Genomic DNA, 19268 nt, shown 5'->3' with positions numbered 1-19268 from the left:
AATTTTAGCCCCAGTATGTCGAAACCCCAAATTGACATTATTGCCCATTGTAGCAGACTGGAAATTGACATTAGGTTTCCCCTCAACCTGACCCACAAACAAACCAGCTGGCTTGGGCATGAGAGGGACTTGTTTTTTTTTTGGTAGGACTACTGGTGATGTGGTATCCTTGTTTGTTGTACACAAAACCATGGTGCCCCACAGAGGGGCAAGGGATTAGGTGTTGGTAATTGCCCCATTCTCTTTCCAAATGGCCACAGCAGACTTCTTTACTACTGGTTCCTGGTTGGCTTCATAGGCATCTTCAAATTGTACTGCTTGGGCTGCATCCTTGGGTCTATAAGAAACTGCTGCACTTCTAGGCCATGAAGACAAATAGATAATTCTTGGATCCACTGGTGAAGATTGGTAATCCCATCTGAGTTGTTGTCAGTATATCCACAATGTAGAGTTTGCAACATTTTGTGATATACATGTAGTGTGAGGATGTATTTTCAAATTAACGCTTGCTTAATGGTGTAACTCCCTCCCTGGTCTAGGAGAAGAGCTACAAATACTTCTAGAGCCTTGCCTTTTAGTCCTGGTGCCATGTATGGAGTCCCTACTGTCTACAAGTCTTTTCAAAATCTCTTTGTAAAATGTTAAAAACTCAATACAATTAGAATTGAAAAAAAAAAAAAAAAAATCTCTTGAAGTGTCCAGGTCCCAATCTTTTTCTATAACAGGATTATTGCAAAAAGCATTGTTTCCTCCCCGGACTTTATGGTTCTGTGCTTTAGAATGGAGCAGTTTGATTTGACTAACTCCAGCTGGTGCTCCGTCTCACCTTGGTGCTCAGTAAAGTCCCGCTCGCCCTGGCGTTCAGCTGCCTCTGGCTCCTTTTCAGTTTATGGCCAGCAAAAATCCCGCTCAGCTTGGTGTTCACATGTGGGAGTCACATTCTCCTAGCTGTGGAGAAGCAATGGTAGTCAAGAATCGCTTTGACTCTGCAAATTGCTGCTATTGCTGGTATCCTCTAGCTAAGACTGTTCTGGAGCTAGATCCATTGCTGGATCCCGTAAGTAGTGAGGCATCTAAAAAATACTAGCTAAATCATCATAAATAATACTATCTCATAGCCCTGATATCATACTACTGCTGTATTACATTTAGCTATACGCAAAGAAATTCCAATACAGCATTCCAGCACAAGCCAAAGTGTGTAACACATAGCCACATATTTATCACATCTAGTCACATTCCTCAGTCTTTGCATTCCTAACGGTTTCCATATGTGTCCTTTAATAACAGCTGTTCTGATAATTGTCATAGGCCTACTCATGGGACACAGCAATGTATGCATTGTTATGTGCCGGACATCTGGCGGTGGCTTATCTCCCTCTCACTGGGTCTGTAATAAGAGAGGGCTCTTTAACTAAATACTATGCAGCAGCCTGAGAGTTGTACAAACTATAATTAGAGGGGTCCTATAACTAATAAGAAGGCAGTGTAGCTATAATAAGGGTATTGACTGTGTTTAACATAGAATGCAGTGGCGTAACTAGGAATGGTGGGGCCCCGTGGCAAACTTTTGACATGGCCCCCTCCTCCCAAACCGACGCCGAAGACCTTGACCGACCCCCTCCTCCGCACTCTATTATGTCCTTTAGTAAGCCCTGCACACAGTATTATGTCCCTTAGTGGCCCCTGCACACAGTATTATCCCCAATAGTGTCCCCTGCACACAGTATTATCCCCAATAGTGTCCCCTGCACACACAGTATTATCCCCAATAGTGTCCCCTGCACACACAGTATTATCCCCAATAGTGTCCCCTGCACACAGTATTATCCCCCATAGTGGCCCCTGCACACAGTATTATCCCCAATAGTGTCCCCTGCACACAGTATTATCCCCCATAGTGGCCCCTGCACACAGTATTATCCCCCATAGTGGCCCCTGCACACAGTATTATGCCCCATAGTGTCCCCTGCACACACAGTATTATCCCCAATAGTGTCCCCTGCACACAGTATTATCCCCCATAGTGTCCCCTGCACACACAGTATTAACCCCAATAGTGTCCCCTGCACACAGTATTATCCCCAATAGTGTCCCCTGCACACACAGTATTAACCCCTATAGTGTCCAATGCACACACAGTATTAACCCCAATAGTGTCCAATGCACACACAGTATTAACCCCTATAGTGTCCAATGCACACAGTATTATCCGCCATAGTGTCCCCATATGTCCCACTGTGGACACCCATAAACAATTATTATACTCTGGGGTCTGAATAGACCCCAGAGTATAATAATCGGAGACCCGGGGGAATAAAAACATCAGAAACAGTTGCTTACCTGTTCCTGTCGGCCACCGCTCTTGTCCTGCTTTAATGACGTCGGACGTCACATGACCCGGGAAGCAGGCCTGGGTCATGTGACGTCAGAGACGTCAGACACGAATGACGGAGGTCTGGCAGGATCGTGGAGAGGTAAGTAACAGTATTTTTTATGTTTCTTACCTCTCCCGGGCCTCCGATCATTATACTCGGGGGTCTGCAAAGACCCCCGAGTATAATGATAGTGTTTGTGGGGCCCGCGGTTCACTTACTGATCCCGGCCCAGCCAGGATCGGCAAGTGAATAGGGCCCGTAACGGCCTATTTAAAAAAAACAACGCAGCGATAGCGGCAGCGGCTGTCACCGGGCCCCCTAATGGCCCGGGCCCTGCGGCAGCCACCTCCGCTGCCTCTACGGTAGTTATGCCCCTGTCTATTTTGATACATGTAGGTCTTACAATTCCTTTCTATAAACTCAACAAAGCTCCGAGGATACATTTCAAAAGCCGGTGAAAATCCATAAGAGTCCAAAAATATAGCGACATCACAATACAATTAACACCCAGTGTGAACCGCGTTTACGCGAATCATCCGTATTAACGATGTACGCCGCCGGTCTTTGTAGCACACGGTCGTCCGGTAGAAAGTCACACGGGAATACGCCGGCAAATATACGTTCGTATGTGGGTCAGATTTAGCGATAATTGTAAGTTGTAGACTATTCATTTCTGAAAATGACGGGGTTTGTTTAATCAAAAATCGCATGCGATTTCTCTGCGATTGTTTATTTCCACAATATTTGTATGAATAGAGGAAACTATCATATTCACCGTGTGGGGTGTTGGCACTGCAAAGTGCACCTCGGCTCTAAGATTTCCTGTTTTAATGAGTGAAAAATGTCTGCCCGGTTCTTGATCCGGTGACAAATCAAATGCAAAAAATGTATAACCGTTTATGAATTCATCTCTGTCTATGGCCGATCCGCTATCACTTCTCTTATAATGATGTGATGTAACGGCGTATTATTATATAATGTACCTCGGATTTGTTGAATAAAGTTATTGAAACATTGTCTGTTTTACTGTGTTTAATCCGTATACAACCTAATAACTAACAAATACATTGACATCATCATTCTAATTCAATCAGTCTCTAGTGAGCCGGCTAAACTATATAAGACATACCAGTCCTTGTCTCTGTATACTCCTAATAAGCTATATGAGAGAGCCATTCTTATCATTCTAATTCCAGCAATCTATAACAACACACCTTTCTATAAAAGGGCCGTATCAAATAGTATTATAGTACCATTATAGTCTATGGGGTCCATGTGCTTTTACTGCACAGCACTTGCAATTGCGTTTGGTATTCCGTTCGGGGGTCCCCATGCCCCGGACGGAATACAAATGCAGATGTGAACCAACCCTAAAGCATTTGTGAACATAGCCATTAACACATACTGAATGACTTTATCGAAGGCCTGTCCACACTACATACCCATTCCTCATCCTGGAGTGCCATCTAGTGTTCAAAGGGAATATAGCAACAAACCAGGGATACTGGCAGCCCAAAAACATTACAGGTAGTCCTCGGGTTACGACGGTCTCGGGTTACGACGTTTCGTGGTTACAACTAGAGATGAGAGCTCCCTTGTAACAGAAAACTGCCAGCACTCCCAAGTAGCAAGGACGAGCCTGCGGCAAATCAATGCTGGTTCTACAGCAGGCTCGTCCTTGCTCATCGGAAGAGAGCTGGCAGCTTGCTGTTATGAGCCGCTGCACACTAAATCACTGTGATCCGTTCCTATGCGGCGTCGGTATGGTAGGTTTCCGACTTACGTCGAAATTCGGTTTATGACGCCGCGCAAGAACGGATCAACGTCGTAAGTCGAGGACTACCTGTACATGACATTTGTCCGCCAAAATGCAGAGTCCTTACACAGTGTGGGTTGGATTTAGTAGGTTTGGCCAAATTAGACCAACTTACGGTTTTTCAATTGATAGATGATATATTGATGGAAAATCATGGACACACAGAGACAACAAATGTAAGCAAATGACATTCTCAGGTAGCGCCGCACCTCCCATGAGGCGACCTGAAGCGACCGCTTCAGGTGGCGCTATGCCAGAGCCTTGGGAGGGCGGCATTTTGGCTTAGCGTCACCGTGTCTGCAGCCCGACACGGGAAGCGAGTGGTGTACTGGGGCGGCCCTGCTGGACGCAGCGCTGCTCCAGCGGCTGCCCCTCACATTCAGGCAGAGAGCAGGTCCTCTCCCTGCCTGCGAACGCCGCTCGCTCCGCTCGGCCCTGCCCCCTTTCCGCTCGGCCACGCCCCATTCTTGCGACCCCCGACCCTTCAGGGGAGGGGGGGGGGCAGCTTTCTGACGGCCGCTTCAGGCGGCAGAAAGCCCAGGTTCACCCCTGTTCTCAGGCTACGTTCACATCTGCATTGGTGTCTCTGTTGTAGTGTGTCCAAGCCACAAATAGTAGTGCAGTCTTGTTTTTATTAAAGGAATGGTTTTAGGAAATGTAGAAAGATCTCCTTTTATGAAAAAGTGGTTCTGTAATATGTATATTTTGTTGTTCCCTATCAGTCAATGAGGAAAAAACACTGCAATCCCTTTAACCACAAGGATTAAACCACTTTGTGTAGGAGGAAAATTTCAATCACTTCTATTTAAAAAAAATCAATAAAAATAATTGAAGATAAAAATACTGAGTTTTTAGTATCCAGTGTTGCAGACCGTTCTATATCATTGTGTCACTAAAGCAGTCGTAGTCCAACCATCGATGCATAGATAAAACGTATGCCAGGGATAAGAGTGGCTGCAGGTTTTACATAGAAAAGAGCACAGGCAGCTATTTTTTCCACAATCATACACAGAAGCAAAGTCAAAGCAATAAAAACACACAAAACTGGTAATCAGGTAAAAGTCTCTCGGTTCTAAAATTAATTTCAGGTCGAACAAGTTTAGTAGGAATCCCACCCTAAAAAGCCAAGTAAAAGTTAATAAAGGAGCGATCCACCAGATTAAGGACATGTGCCAAACAGGGACAATGTGTTACTTGTCCTTACTGCAGTGCAGCAACAATATTGATGCCATTGTCACTGGCAGTGCCTATCTAAGGAAAGGCCCACGTTGCGCTATAAGTATCCTTCATCGAGGTTGAGTGCATGCCACCAGTTTGCGAAACGCAGTGGAATCAACTACATTGTACGTTAGCGACTGCATCGCTAGCTGCTTGGCTAGGTGCGAATTAAATTGCACAACCACTGGATGACTGGCCACATATTGCTGTTTCGTGGCCACACATTGCCTTATGGATAACTGACATTAGTGTGGAAGAGGAGGAGTAGGAGAAACAGTTGGTGATGATGATGATAAGATCATGGGGAAGAATAGAAGAGTTTCGCTCACTTTCTCTGCCAGTGCCACTGCCAAGTCTATTTTGCCAAATAAGATAGTGATACATTAACATGTAGAGATGTGAGGAATGTGAAGGAGACACAATAGACAGTCCAGAAAGGCCATGTCGTAAATGATGTGTTATGTAGGAGGAGGAACAGACATAAGCCTACCTCAAGAACCCATCACTCTCCTATGTAATATTCTCCTGTGACTGGGATTAATGAGCTAATTAATCAAAAACTTCATCTTCATTCTCAAGAAGTGCAAAAATCCTTTGGCTATTGGTGAGGCCACCAAGATCAGAAGTAGGGTTGCTGTTGTCACCCACATTCTTACTGTTAGTAGTACTTGCTAGCATGTTTCCTCACCCGCCCTCCCTTCTGCCTATCCCCTGCTCTATTTTTTTCAGTCATTTTTTTTACACACTGTTTAATTAAAGTAATTGAAAACAATTCTGTCATTGTGTTTATTTTTTATTGTTGTTTTTTTTTTACAAGAAAAGTCAGTTTTAAATAACAGATTTTTTTTAGATTATCATTTGCTGCAATGCTGCATTAAGGAATGTATTAATTATTATTGGAATATTTTTTTTTAGCTTAACAAGACTCCATTGCATTGTGTATTTGGGGAAGAGAGAATAAAAACATTAAATAACAAGTTTTTTTCACAGATTGTTTTGTCAGTAACAAGTATGTTTAATGACTGTTTATACAGGTGAAACTGCTGTATTGCACAACAGGCTTATGTTTCATTTCCATTGTTTGGGTCTGTCAGGGACCTTGAACAATGGAGATGCAGACTACGAAAACACAGAGCAAAAAACCTCCAATAGTGTAATACTCCAGAGCCAGTGATCCTTATGAAAACATTTATTATACTCCTGATTATCCTTCTTTTGACAGACAACGGACAATGTTCCACCTGTTCTCTCACTGTTGGCGATGGATTCAGATAAACCAGGAACCAGTCAGGTAAGAAAATACTGTTTAATAATCAAGCTCAGGTACTGTAGGACTGTGGCGTTCTTAAGTAGAAATCAGATCAGTTTATGCAGATCTGAGACTGCTGTGGGCAACAGGTTCTATGCTAGGAATGGGCAGCACTTCAATGGGGAGGGGGCAGCTCTGGGGAGGGAGAAGATCTCTAGGAGGCTAAAGGAGTGTATAATCTAGGGAATACCGCAACCATGTCATACAGATGACTGGGGGAGAGGGGCAAGCCGAGAGTTGGACCCCCTCCAAACTGAAACTGACCACAGTATTAAAAGTTGGATAATCTCTTTATCACCCTGTCCCTGGTCAGCTCCTTTCCATAGTTATGTATTATTGAGGCCTTGTTGGCAGTATTCAACTCTCCTCATACTTTAAGTACCGTATGTAGAAATACTCGCAGTAAATAAGTGGAGACCACGGCTGCTATAGACACTATGGGGAATCGTTATTAAATCATATCAATGAAAAACTGACTTAATTGGCCATAGCAACCAATCAAAATGGAGCAGAATAGAAAATGACCCTCCTTATCCCTTAGATTCTTCCCCACCCTATTCCACCCTTATGTGTTTTCTCCTTACTTTCCCTGACTACATGATATATATGATGTTATCGGTATATGATATACGTGCCCATTGAGGGGCGTCTGTTTATTACAAATGTGTGTAATATTTCTGTTGCTGCGCTCCTTAATGCGATCTATTGTTTTTCTGTGTTTCGTATTTCTTGAAAAACTCAATAAAAATTATTGAAAAGAAAATGAAAGCTGCGCTGTGATTGGTTGCTATGGGCAACTATGGTCGTTTTGCATTTAGACAGTTTTAATAAATTTGCCTTTATATACTTATCTAATATCAGAAAGAAAAGTGTCCAGAATGAGGGGCCGTCCATAGTCATGTGATGTACAGTCCGTGGTCATGTGATATGCAGTCCGTGGTCATGTGATATACAGTCCATGGTCATGTGATATGCAGTCCATGGTCATGTGATATACAGTCCATGGTCATGTGATATACAGTCCATAGTCATGTGATATACAGTCCATAGTCATGTAATATACAGTCCATGGTCATGTGATATACAGTCCATGGTCATGTGACGTACATCCCATGGTCATGTGATATACAGTCCATGGTCATGTGATATACAGCCCATGGTCATGTGATATACAGTCCGTGGTCATGTGATATACAGTCCATAGTCATGTGATATACAGCCCATGGTCATGTGATATACAGTCCGTGGTCATGTGATATACAGTCCATGGTCATGTGATATACAGTCCATGGTCATGTGATATACAGCCCATGGTCATGTGATATACAGCCCATGGTCATGTGATATACAGTCCGTGGTCATGTGATATACAGTCTGTGGTCATGTGATATACAGTCCATGGTCATGTGATATACAGCCCATGGTCATGTGATATACAGTCCGTGGTCATGTGATATACAGTCCATGGTCATGTGATATGCAGTCCATGGTCATGTGATATACAGTCCATAGTCATGTAATATACAGTCCATGGTCATGTGATATACAGTCCGTGGTCATGTGATATACAGTCCATGGTCATGTGACGTACATCCCATGGTCATGTGATATACAGCCCATGGTCATGTGATATATAGTCCATGGTCATGTGATATACAGCCCATGGTCATGTGATATACAGTCTGTGGTCATGTGATATGCAGTCCATGGTCATGTGATATACAGTCCATAGTCATGTAATATACAGTCCATGGTCATGTGATATACAGTCCGTGGTCATGTGATATACAGTCCATGGTCATGTGACGTACATCCCATGGTCATGTGATATACAGCCCATGGTCATGTGATATATAGTCCATGGTCATGTGATATACAGCCCATGGTCATATGATATACAGTCCGTGGTCATGTGATATACAGTCCATGGTCATGTGACGTACAGCCCATGGTCATGTGATATACAGTCCATGGTCATGTGATATACAGCCCATGGTCATGTGATATACAGTCCGTGGTCATGTGATATACAGTCCATGGTCATGTGACGTACACACAGGTGCACAGCTCGTTATAGTCACAGCATAGTAATCAGACATCAGCCTGGTAATTAGCTGTGCACCTGGGTGTTTATCACATGACCATGGACTGTATATCACATGACTATGGACTAATTTCTACCCATTGGGAGTAAGCAGAATGAATGACAGCAATCTGAGATCTATAAAACCGTGAGGAATTGATACAGAAAGTATATTGGAAAATTATACAACTTTGTATTATACAAACAATTATAGAAACAAAGATTTGTCTCTCAACTCTTTTAATGGTGTTCTCCATTTTTTGGTGTCACTGTGGGTATGCTAGCTGTAAGATTTTGTAAGGAAGAGAAAAATGTCAAACAACAACTAAATTACATGCAAATTGATCATACAGAGTGTTGTAACACATTTGCTGCGGCTCCTGTATGTGTAGTCTAGTATTATCCTGTCTAGGCTTAGGACTGTATTATAAATGTGCCACAATGTACTTTATAACTTTATTTTGCCTTTATGCAGGAGTATGACTATTCTTTTCTTGGGACTTGAAGGTGCTGGGAAAAGTTCAATAATCAAAGTTATAAAAAGAGGTAACTGTATAGCACATGGTGCAATACTATAAGTATACATATAATTTTTGCCAAAAAGACTTCCAGTATGCATTGGTTAACTGTACCTGTTTTTGCTGTATAGTAGCACCAGGATGTGACATAACAGTAAATGATGTTATAGTTTGTATATTATTATTGCCTATACTTGGCTATATCTTGCAGTGACATATTAGAGCTTACTTATATAACTGTAAAAAGCAATAGCTCTAAGGCACTCTCTGAGCGCAACTGGATTGTGCCTCTAGAAGAGAATGGCGCAGATTTGTTATGCCTTGTATATATGCCCAGTTTTTTACACGCCAAAAAAAAAAATCTGCATTTGCTCATATTTGTGCAAATGGAGTTCCAGAATAGGGGGTGAGGTGCAGGCGTGCAGGCCGGTATAGAGCTCACTGTACAGGAGCCCGGTGTATGGTGCACCTGAGTTATGATTCTGTACACAGTATTATTCTCCATAGTGGCCCCTGTACACAGTATTATATCCCATAGTGGCCCCTGCACACAGTATTATGTCCCATAGTGGCCCTTGTACTCATTATTGTGCCCCATAGTGGCCCCTGTATACGGAATTATGCCCCATAGTGGCCCCTGCACACAGTATTATGCCCCATAGTGACCTCTGCACACAGTATTATGTCCCATAGTGGCCCCTGCACACAGCATTATGTCCCATAGTGGCCCCTGTACACAGTATCATTCCCCATAGTGGCCCCTCTACACAGTATTATTCCTCATAGTGGCCCCTGTACACAGTATTTGTCCCATAGTAAGCCCTGTACACAGTATTATGCCCCATAGTGGCCCCTGTACATAGTATTATGCCCCATAGTGGCCCCTGCACACAGTATTATGCCCCATAGTGGCCCCTGCACACAGTATTATCCCCCATAGTGGCCCCTGCACACAGTATTATGCCCCATAATGGCCCCTGTACACAGTATTATCCCTATAGTGGCCCCTGCACACAGTATTATGCCCCATAATGGCCCCTGTACACAGTATTATCCCTATAGTGGCCCCTGCACACAGTATTATGCCCCATAGTAGCCCCTGCACACAGTATTATGCCCCATAATGGCCCCTGTACACAGTATTATCCCTATAGTGGCCCCTGCACACTGTATTATGTCCCATAGTGGCCCCTGCACACAGTATTATGCCCCATAGTGGCCCCTGTACACAGTATTATCCCCCATAGTGGCCCCTGTACACAATATTATCCCCATAGTGGCCCCTGCACACTGTATTATGTCCCATAGTGGCCTCTGCACACAGTATTATGCCCCATAGTGGCCCCTGCACACTGTATTATGTCCCATAGTGGCCCCTGCACACAGTATTATGCCCCATAGTGGCCCCTGCACACTGTATTATGTCCCATAGTGGCCCCTGCACACAGTATTATGCCCCATAGTGGCCCCTGCACACAGTATTATGCCCCATAGTGGCCCCTGCACACAGTATTATGCCCCATAGTGGCCCCTGTACACAGTCTTTTCAGACCCCAGATTATAATAATCAGAAACCCAGGGGAGGATACAAACATAAAAAACGCTGTTACTTTCCTCTCCTGAGCTCCAGCACACTCCTGCCTGATGTCGGCCATCTTCAATGATGGAAGAGACATCACTTGAGCTGGGGCTTGCATTGCAATGTATAAGTATGCCACGAGTAGGCCCAAAGCCTTCTGGAGCCAGAAGAAGTGAGTAACAGTGTTTTTTATGCTCCCTCATCTCTTCTGGGCCTCCAATCATTATCTGAGGCCGGGTCCTGTGGCAGTTGCTACCATTGCTACCCCGGTAGTTACGCCCCTGCTACAAGCTCAGTCCCCTTTACTTATACCATAAGTACTTGAGATTCAAGATATGACCCCTGGTGTCTACTATATTCGGTGGCTTTCGATGACTCAGTCTTCAGTCTTCTTTGAGGTAATATGTTGTGTATAGAAGAGAGGACGCGCAATGTTATTGTCCCCATCACAGAGACTGACCCCCATAACACTTAGGACAGGATTTATGTGTGATGTACTCTTGGTATATGGCACTTCCCATAGTCCCCAATCCTGCCACCATGTACACTTGGATCAGCAGCTGAATCTAGTTCTAGATTACTTAGCGGCGGCGACCACTCTCATCATAGCTAGTATGTAAAGACAGATCCAAATAAAAGACAAAAAACACCATATAGTTTTTTTTTTTTTTCTTTTTTTTATTGAGTAGCAACATTGTAATAAAGTTATTACTGGACCTTTAACATAGAATAAATGGGTCACTGACTGAGAGGTCAGGCCGGTGGATACCATGGAGCTCGCTGCATTCTGACCACCATGTCCTGAGATGAAAGCCATCTGACCCAAAGGATCCAGAGGAAGGCGAAACGAACTCCCCGGAGCGTTATACCTCAGGGGGGCAAAAAATTCCTTCCTGACCCCACGTGTGGCGATCGGATATCTCCCTGGATCCAAACTGTCCTGCTGCATACTGCTTTATATTTGTATATTTTTATTTGTTCTGGAGATCTAACCCTGTAAGGAAAGAAAGACATCCTGCTCCTAGGAGCTTACAATCTAATACAATACACATTCTGCCCTTAAGAGCTTACAATCTAATACAATACACAATGATATGATATTAATTATGTTAACCACTTCCGGACCGCCCATATACTATATACGTCCGAGAAGTGGTTGCCTAGTTCTGACAGGACGTACCGGTACGTCCAATCAGAACACAGCAGCTGGATGGAGATCGTGCAGCTGCTGAAGCTGGGAGCCGGCTGTAACTTCAGCCGGAGCTCCCAGAGAAATGGCAGGGAAGGTTTATTCCCTTCCCTGCTTTCTAGATCACTGTGTATACAGCGCTGAATGAGCGCTGTATACACGGCTATGGGCGTCGCCATGATGCATCCGGCCTCTAAGCCGGCGGTCATGTGATCCGCCAGGCTTAGTGTCTTACAAGAGCTGCTGGGTCCTACAGGACGCAGATCAGCTCTGTAATTGTAAAAAACTGGATTCTTCCTGCAACTGAGGCTAAATGTACCAGCCTCAGTTATAGGGGAAATCAGCCTCCCTAACACAAAAAAAAAAGTGATCAGATGTCCCCAAAGGTCTCTTATCACCTTATGGGGACACAATCTGAAAAAAAAAATAAAAAAAATAAAAAGTTTTAAAAAATGAAAATAAAATAATTAAAAATAAATAAATAAAAAAATACGCTAATAAAACGCTGTTATGAAAGGTTATAGCCCCACCCCCGACAACACCATACAAAATATAAATTACCGTAACGGAGAGGAAAAACTATTTTATAAAGTTTTTCAGTGACACTTATTGTGTCATTAAATAACAAATTAACAAATGTGTTATTAAATTAAAAAAAATAATACTGAAAACCAGACACAATTTCCCTCCTATTTTGTTTATATTTTCCCAGATATAAAAAAAATTAAAACACATTTGAAAATAAAAACAACATAAAAATAAAGCCCTGGGTGTCCCCGAAAAAAAGACGCAAAAATTAGTTGAATGAGACGTACGAGAAAAATGTTACAGCCCTCAAAACCGCACACACAAAAATCCCGAAAATGTGTCTGGTCCTGGACCACAAATTGGCCCGGTACTAAAGTGGTTAATCACAATCACACGGCGCTGGCTGGCCTTAAGACCCCAAAGACTATAATGGGGTCCGCATGGTCACCTGACAGACACCCAGTGGACTCCATTATAGTCAATGGGGTCTGCCCATGTACGTTTGTTACCGTAGAAACAGTGATCCGGCCTCTGTTGTTCAGGTCCCCCGGCGTCCTGAGTAACGAAGAGAAAACCGCTTGTATGAACCTAATGTCAGCAAGATTTGGGGGGGCTAATGGTTCAGTTCTGTGCCGCACCACGCAAGCCTCAGCCTGGTCTACCTGCTCATACTGTCCTCTTCAAGCTATTAAGCTCAAGTGACCCAAGATGGTGTCAGTGCACAACGTTACACACTCCATTCTGATTGTGATGTCATGCGGAATGTGTGATGTCAGCAGCCTTGTCATGTCGTCATAGCTGCCACTGTTATTTTATGAATACTGACTCAACTAGAAACGTAAACCTATAAATAGCGAAATAAAACTACATTTTATTGCTATTCATTAAAATATGGGATCCTAAATACGGTGATAGAATTGTCTATTTCAACACAATAAATGAACAGAGAAAGATAGAAATTGATACAAATAGAGAAGCAGCCAGCATGGCCATGAAGCCCTCTCTGCAGGGCCCCACAGTAATCTATGAGGCCAGTGCTGGAACTAGGAATGGCAAATTTTTGACATGGGTTCGTCAGGGACTCCGTCTCCTATCCTGCTTGACAAATGTCCTGCATTTTTCAGGTGGAAACCTAGTGGATCCCATTATAGTCTATGGGATTCATTGGTTTCCACACGTAACCACTAGAGTTGATTGGAATAGTATTTGAAACATAGATTTGAATACCTCGCTCCCATAGGAATGAATGGGAGAGGCTGAACAGCAAGGGGTTAAGCGCTGGCCGCCAGCTTCCATTCATTCCTATTGAGCGAGGTATTCGAAACTAGAGTTTCGAATACTATTTGCTTATCTCTAGTAACTAGAGAAACGGCCGCTTCGAATAGCACGCACCCATAGGAATGAATGGAAGCGGCTGGCACGCCGGCTACGTCAATTCATTCCTATGGGTGCGTGCTATTCGAAACTGGAGTTTCGAATAGTACTTGCTCATCTCTACTAGTAACCACTTTTCAAAATCCCACAATGCCGCCACCCTATCCTAGACTGACCGAGGCCTTATCCAAATGACCCATAAATAACCCAAATCTGTTATTGTACAAAATATAAACTGCGGCTCAATAAAACATGGCTCCATAAACTCCTAAATTCTAAGGAGTCTAAGGGTAAGTTCATACAGGATTTTTTGTACCGGCATCCAGTTGCACACTCCGCACCAGATTAGGCCCAATGCATGGGCCTAGTCCAGAGGAGGGAGTGTCTTCAGGCCGAATCACAAGGCGAAACGGCCTGAAGAATGAGCACCTCGCTTCTTTTTCCAGGAAAAAACACCTAACCCGCACCCATTGATTTCAATGTGAGCCGTCTTTTTGGTCAGGATTTGGAGGCGAATACAGCCTCAAAATCCTCGCCAAAAAACTCAGTGTGAATGGACCCTTATAAGGGGGCATTCACACGGAGTAACGCCGGGCGTGTATCACAGCCGGCGTTACAGCAGTATTATGCCCATAGTGGCCCTTGTACAAGGTATTATGCCCCATAGTGGCCCCTGCACACAGTATTATGACCCATAGTGGCCCCTGCACACAGTATTATGTCCCATAGTGGCCCCAGTACACAGTATTATGCCCCATAGTGGCCCCTGCACACAGTATTATTCCTCATAGTGGCCCCTGCACACAGTATTATGACCCATAGTGGCCCCTGTACACAGTATTATGCCCCATAGTGGCCCTTCACACAGTATTATCCCCCATAGTTGCCCCTGCACACAGTATTTTGCCCCATAGTGGCCCCTGTACACAGTATTATCCCCCATAGTGGCCCCTGTACACAGTTTTATGCCCCATAGTGGCCCCTGTACACAGTATTATCCCCCATAGTGGCCCCTGCACACAGTATTATCCCCCATAGTTGCCCCTGCACACAGTATTTTGCCCCATAGTGGCCCCTGTACACAGTATTATCCCCCATAGTGGCCCCTGTACACAGTTTTATGCGCCATAGTGGCCCCTGTACACAGTATTATCCCCCATAGTTGCCCCTGCACACAGTATTATCCCCTATTGTGGCCCCTGTACACAGTATTATGCCCCATAGTGGCCCCTGTACACAGTATTATGCCCCATAGTGCCCCCTGTACACAGTATTATGCCCCATAGTGGCCCCTGTACACAGTATTATGCCCCATAGTGGCCCCTGTACACAGTATTATGCCCCATAGTGGCCCCTGTACACAGTCGTTTCAGACCCCAGATTATAATAATCAGAAACCCAGGGGAGTATACAAACATAAAAAACACTGTTACTTTCCTCTTCTGAGCTCCAGCACACTCCCGCCTGATGTCAGCCATCTTCAATGATGGAAGAGACAGACCAAGCATAATGTGATGTGGATACCTGGGACCAACCCTCCCATGCGACTGATGAAATCCCCAACATAACAAAACACAAACACTCTCTTGGGTGAAAATGTGGGGGTCAGCTTTATTAAATAAACACATCAGCAGAGCCCTGCTACCCCCCTTCTATGCCAAGACAAGCGCGTCACTGGAATGCCCCGCCACCGCCTGCGGTGTGCATGTGCATGATATTCAGCGGGTGATGCGCCTCTCATCTTCTACACCAGATGACCAAAAGGGGGGAAGGGGAGGCGCAAGGTCCCGCCAACATGCCAGCTGTGACACCTGAAGGAAAAAACAAAGAATAAATAACAATCAAAGGAAATACAAAACCAAATAAATAACAAAACCCAAAGGAAAACCCAACCGCAAAACAAACATTGCCCAAGACGGGAAGGGAGGGAGGGCGATGTCTTCTTTCTCCGACGCTGGCGGGGGATCAAAGAGGAAGTCCCCGCCCAGCGCCGGAGCCTAAATAGGGCTGGCAAGCCCCGCCCCTTCCCCAAACCCCGCCCAGGCCAGCATCAGCCGCCGGGAGGGGGGAAGGAGAAAGGAGCGCGTGCAGCACGCCTGGTCAAGACCCGGACAGCTTAAGCAGCCGTCAGGGTCACATCACTTGAGCTGGGGCTTGCATCGCAATGTATAAGTATGCCACGAGTAGGTCCAAAGCCTTCTGGAGCCAGAAGAAGTGAGTAACAGTGTTTTTTATGCTCCCTCATCTCTCCTGGGCCTCCAATCATTATCTGAGGCCGGGTCCTGTGGCAGTTGCTACCATTGCTACCCCGGTAGTTACGCCCCTGCTACAAGCTCAGTCCCCTTTACTTATACCAAAAGTACTTGAGATTCAAGATATGACCTCTGGTGTCTACTATATTCGGTGGCTTTCGATGACTCAGTCTTCAGTCTTCTTTGAGGTAATATGTTGTGTATAGAAGAGAGGACGCGCAATGTTATTGTCCCCATCACAGAGACTGACCCCCATAACACTTCGGACAGGATTTATGTGTGATGTACTCTTGGTATATGGCACCTCCCATAGTCCCCAATCCTGCCACCATGTACACTTGGATCAGCAGCTGAATCTAGTTCTAGATTACTTAGTGGCGGCGACCATTTAAAGACAGATCCAGACAAAAGACAAAAAACACCATATAGTTTTTTTTGTGTTTTTTAAATTGAGTAGCAACATTGTAATAAAGTTATTACTGGACCTTTAACATAGAATAAATGGGTCACTGACTGAGAGGTCAGGCCGGTGGATACCATGGAGCTCGCTGCATTCTGACCACCATGTCCTGAGATGAAAGCCATCTGACCCAAAGGATCCAGAGGAAGGCGAAACGAACTCCCCGGAGTGTTATACCTCAGGGGGGCAAAAAATTCCTTCCTGACCCCACGTGTGGCGATCGGATATCTCCCTGGATCCAAACTGTTCTGCTGCATACTGCTTTATATTTGTATATTTTTATTTGTTCTGGAGATCTGACCCTGTAAGGAAAGAAAGAGACATCGGCGGCGTTACGAGCACTCCCATTGAAGTGAATGGGAAGTGTTCGGCAGCCCTGCCGTAACGCCGGCTGTGATACACGCCTGGCGTTACTCCGTGTGAATGAGCCCTTAGGCTGCTCTTTACTTAGTTGGGAGAAATTTCCAGCAGCAGAAAGATTTTCCACTGCTCTCTCTGCAATGGTCAACCCGCAAACTAAACCCAACTTAGGGCTCTATCACATCTGCGCCCGGGGTCTCCGTTATGCAGGTTTCTGTTTCCTGCATGAAACTGGGCAGGAGACAGAAAACTGCAGTCATGTTTCAAACTCATTCATTTGAATGGTTTTGAAAAGTTTCCGGGTGTGAGCGCCGGTGAGCATTTTATGCTCTCCGCGGCGAAACCGTTTTTTTTTTTTAACCGGACATAAAGTCGAACATGCAGGACTTTGTGTTTAAATACAACAGTTTCGCCACAGAGCGCATGAAACGCTCACCGGCGCTCACAGCCGGACACTGTCTGACAGGTTTCCGTCTTCTGCCGGCAGAAGATGGAAACCTGATAACAGAGACCGAACGCTGGTGTGAAACCAGCGGCAACCAAACTTGCCAACTTTTTAGTATACGTCAGACGTAGTATTAGGCTCTTGTCATTTTAACGGATCCTTTTTTAAATTTTTAATCTGTTTGTTTTGTCTTTCCGGGGCCTTGTCCTCTTTCCCTGTTCCCTGTATGTCTTTGCCGTTCATATTGTCTGATCCACGTGGCCAGTTTATATTTTCTTTATCAGCATTAAGTATATTCTCTTGAGCCTTATCAGTTGGGGGTGTCCCCCTTCATCTTTTGTCGCTGTATACGCTGATTGGGGCCTGCGTGCCCCGTTTACGAATTTCTTTGTTTGTCTTTGTTCTTTCATTATAAAAATTTCAATAAAAAACGATTATACATAAAAAATGCTAAAAAGACTGCCATTGGATAGGCCAGTCTTCATAATTCTTTCCCCGTATTTCTATTTATAGAGCAGACAATCCCCATTTTTTTAATCTCCATGCCATTGGAAGTGCGATTTCCATTTATGGTCTGTAAACCTGAATTGTCATCATTGTGGAGAAAGGTTTCCTCATCGATCGTTTGGCAGGGCCTTTATGTAAATTCACTGCTCACCATTCATTGCAGATACAGCAAGGTGTCCACAAAGCCTTCAATATGCAGCCAAATTTAATAACCAAATAATAAACCTCTGACGACTATGGCGGCGGGATGTAATCTTGTATCATAGCTATATTATGGCACAACCATACAGTAATACATTACTCCTGGATTCAGGAACCAATAGGACATTTTGGAAATCAATGAAATAATTGATAGATGAACCTTGCTGATATGTAATATAATATACAGATGTTTCCTTTATATTCTTAATAGGTCCTCCATGTCATATGTCTTCATCCACCAACCCATTCAGAACGGAGCTTCGCCTTGACCAGTTTGATCTCACTCTTCTTGAGCTTCCCAGTGGACACAAGATGAGGGCAAGTTGGAGGTTGTATTATCCTCATGCACACGCTCTTGTTTTCGTCGTGGATGCTACTGACCATGGACGTATACAAGAAGTCGCAGGTGTCCTCTCTACTGTCCTAAAACACCCAAAAGTGACCGGAAAACCACTTTTAATGTGAGTATTTGTTCCAGTCTTTCATTTAAATTATGTGTTATTAAGTCAACAATGTGACATCTTCTATCTTAAAGGGGTTTTGTGTATATGCCAGATGCAGCCCTGAATCGGGAGTCGGACTGCCACTGATCTGATATTGATGATCTATCCTAAGGTCCAGTGGCGTAGCTAGAAATGGCGGAGCCCCGTGGTGAACTTTTGACATGGCCCCCCCCAACTGACACTGACGCCGAAGACCTCAACCGACCCCCTCCTACGCATTCCTGCGCGTTCTATTATGCCCCATAGTGGCCCCTTCACACAGTATTATCCCCCATAGTGGCCCCTGCACACAGTATTATGTCCCTTAGTGGCCCCTGCACACAGTATTATCCCCGATAGTGGCCCCTGCAAACAGTATTATCCCCAATAGTGGCCCCTGCACACAGTATTATCCCCCATAGTGGCCCCTGCACACAGTATTATCCCCAATAGTGGCCCCTGCACACAGTATTATCCCCCATAATGGCCCGTGCACACAGTATTATCCCCAATAGTGGACCCTGCACACATTATTCTAGCCCATAGTGGCCCCTACACACAGTATTATC

The 19268-nt window shown here is 44.5% G+C and overlaps 1 protein-coding gene across 1 annotated transcript in view; it reads left to right on the top strand.

Annotated features, from left to right (window-relative positions):
* Window positions 1-19268, top strand: part of ARL13A (ARF like GTPase 13A) — a 44260-nt gene that overhangs the window by 5170 nt on the left and 19822 nt on the right. Inside the window, exons 2-4 of the mRNA XM_075259026.1 lie at window positions 6635-6703; window positions 9280-9350; window positions 18429-18678. Of these exons, the coding sequence (XP_075115127.1) occupies window positions 6635-6703; window positions 9280-9350; window positions 18429-18678 (390 nt within the window). The remainder of the gene's footprint in view (window positions 1-6634; window positions 6704-9279; window positions 9351-18428; window positions 18679-19268) is intronic.

Source organism: Leptodactylus fuscus, chromosome 11 (genome assembly GCF_031893055.1).
Source record: "Leptodactylus fuscus isolate aLepFus1 chromosome 11, aLepFus1.hap2, whole genome shotgun sequence".
In the NCBI taxonomy this organism is placed as follows: domain Eukaryota; kingdom Metazoa; phylum Chordata; class Amphibia; order Anura; family Leptodactylidae; genus Leptodactylus; species Leptodactylus fuscus.
Note: the sequence above shows the minus strand (reverse complement) of the source record. Positions and strands in the feature narration are given on the sequence as shown.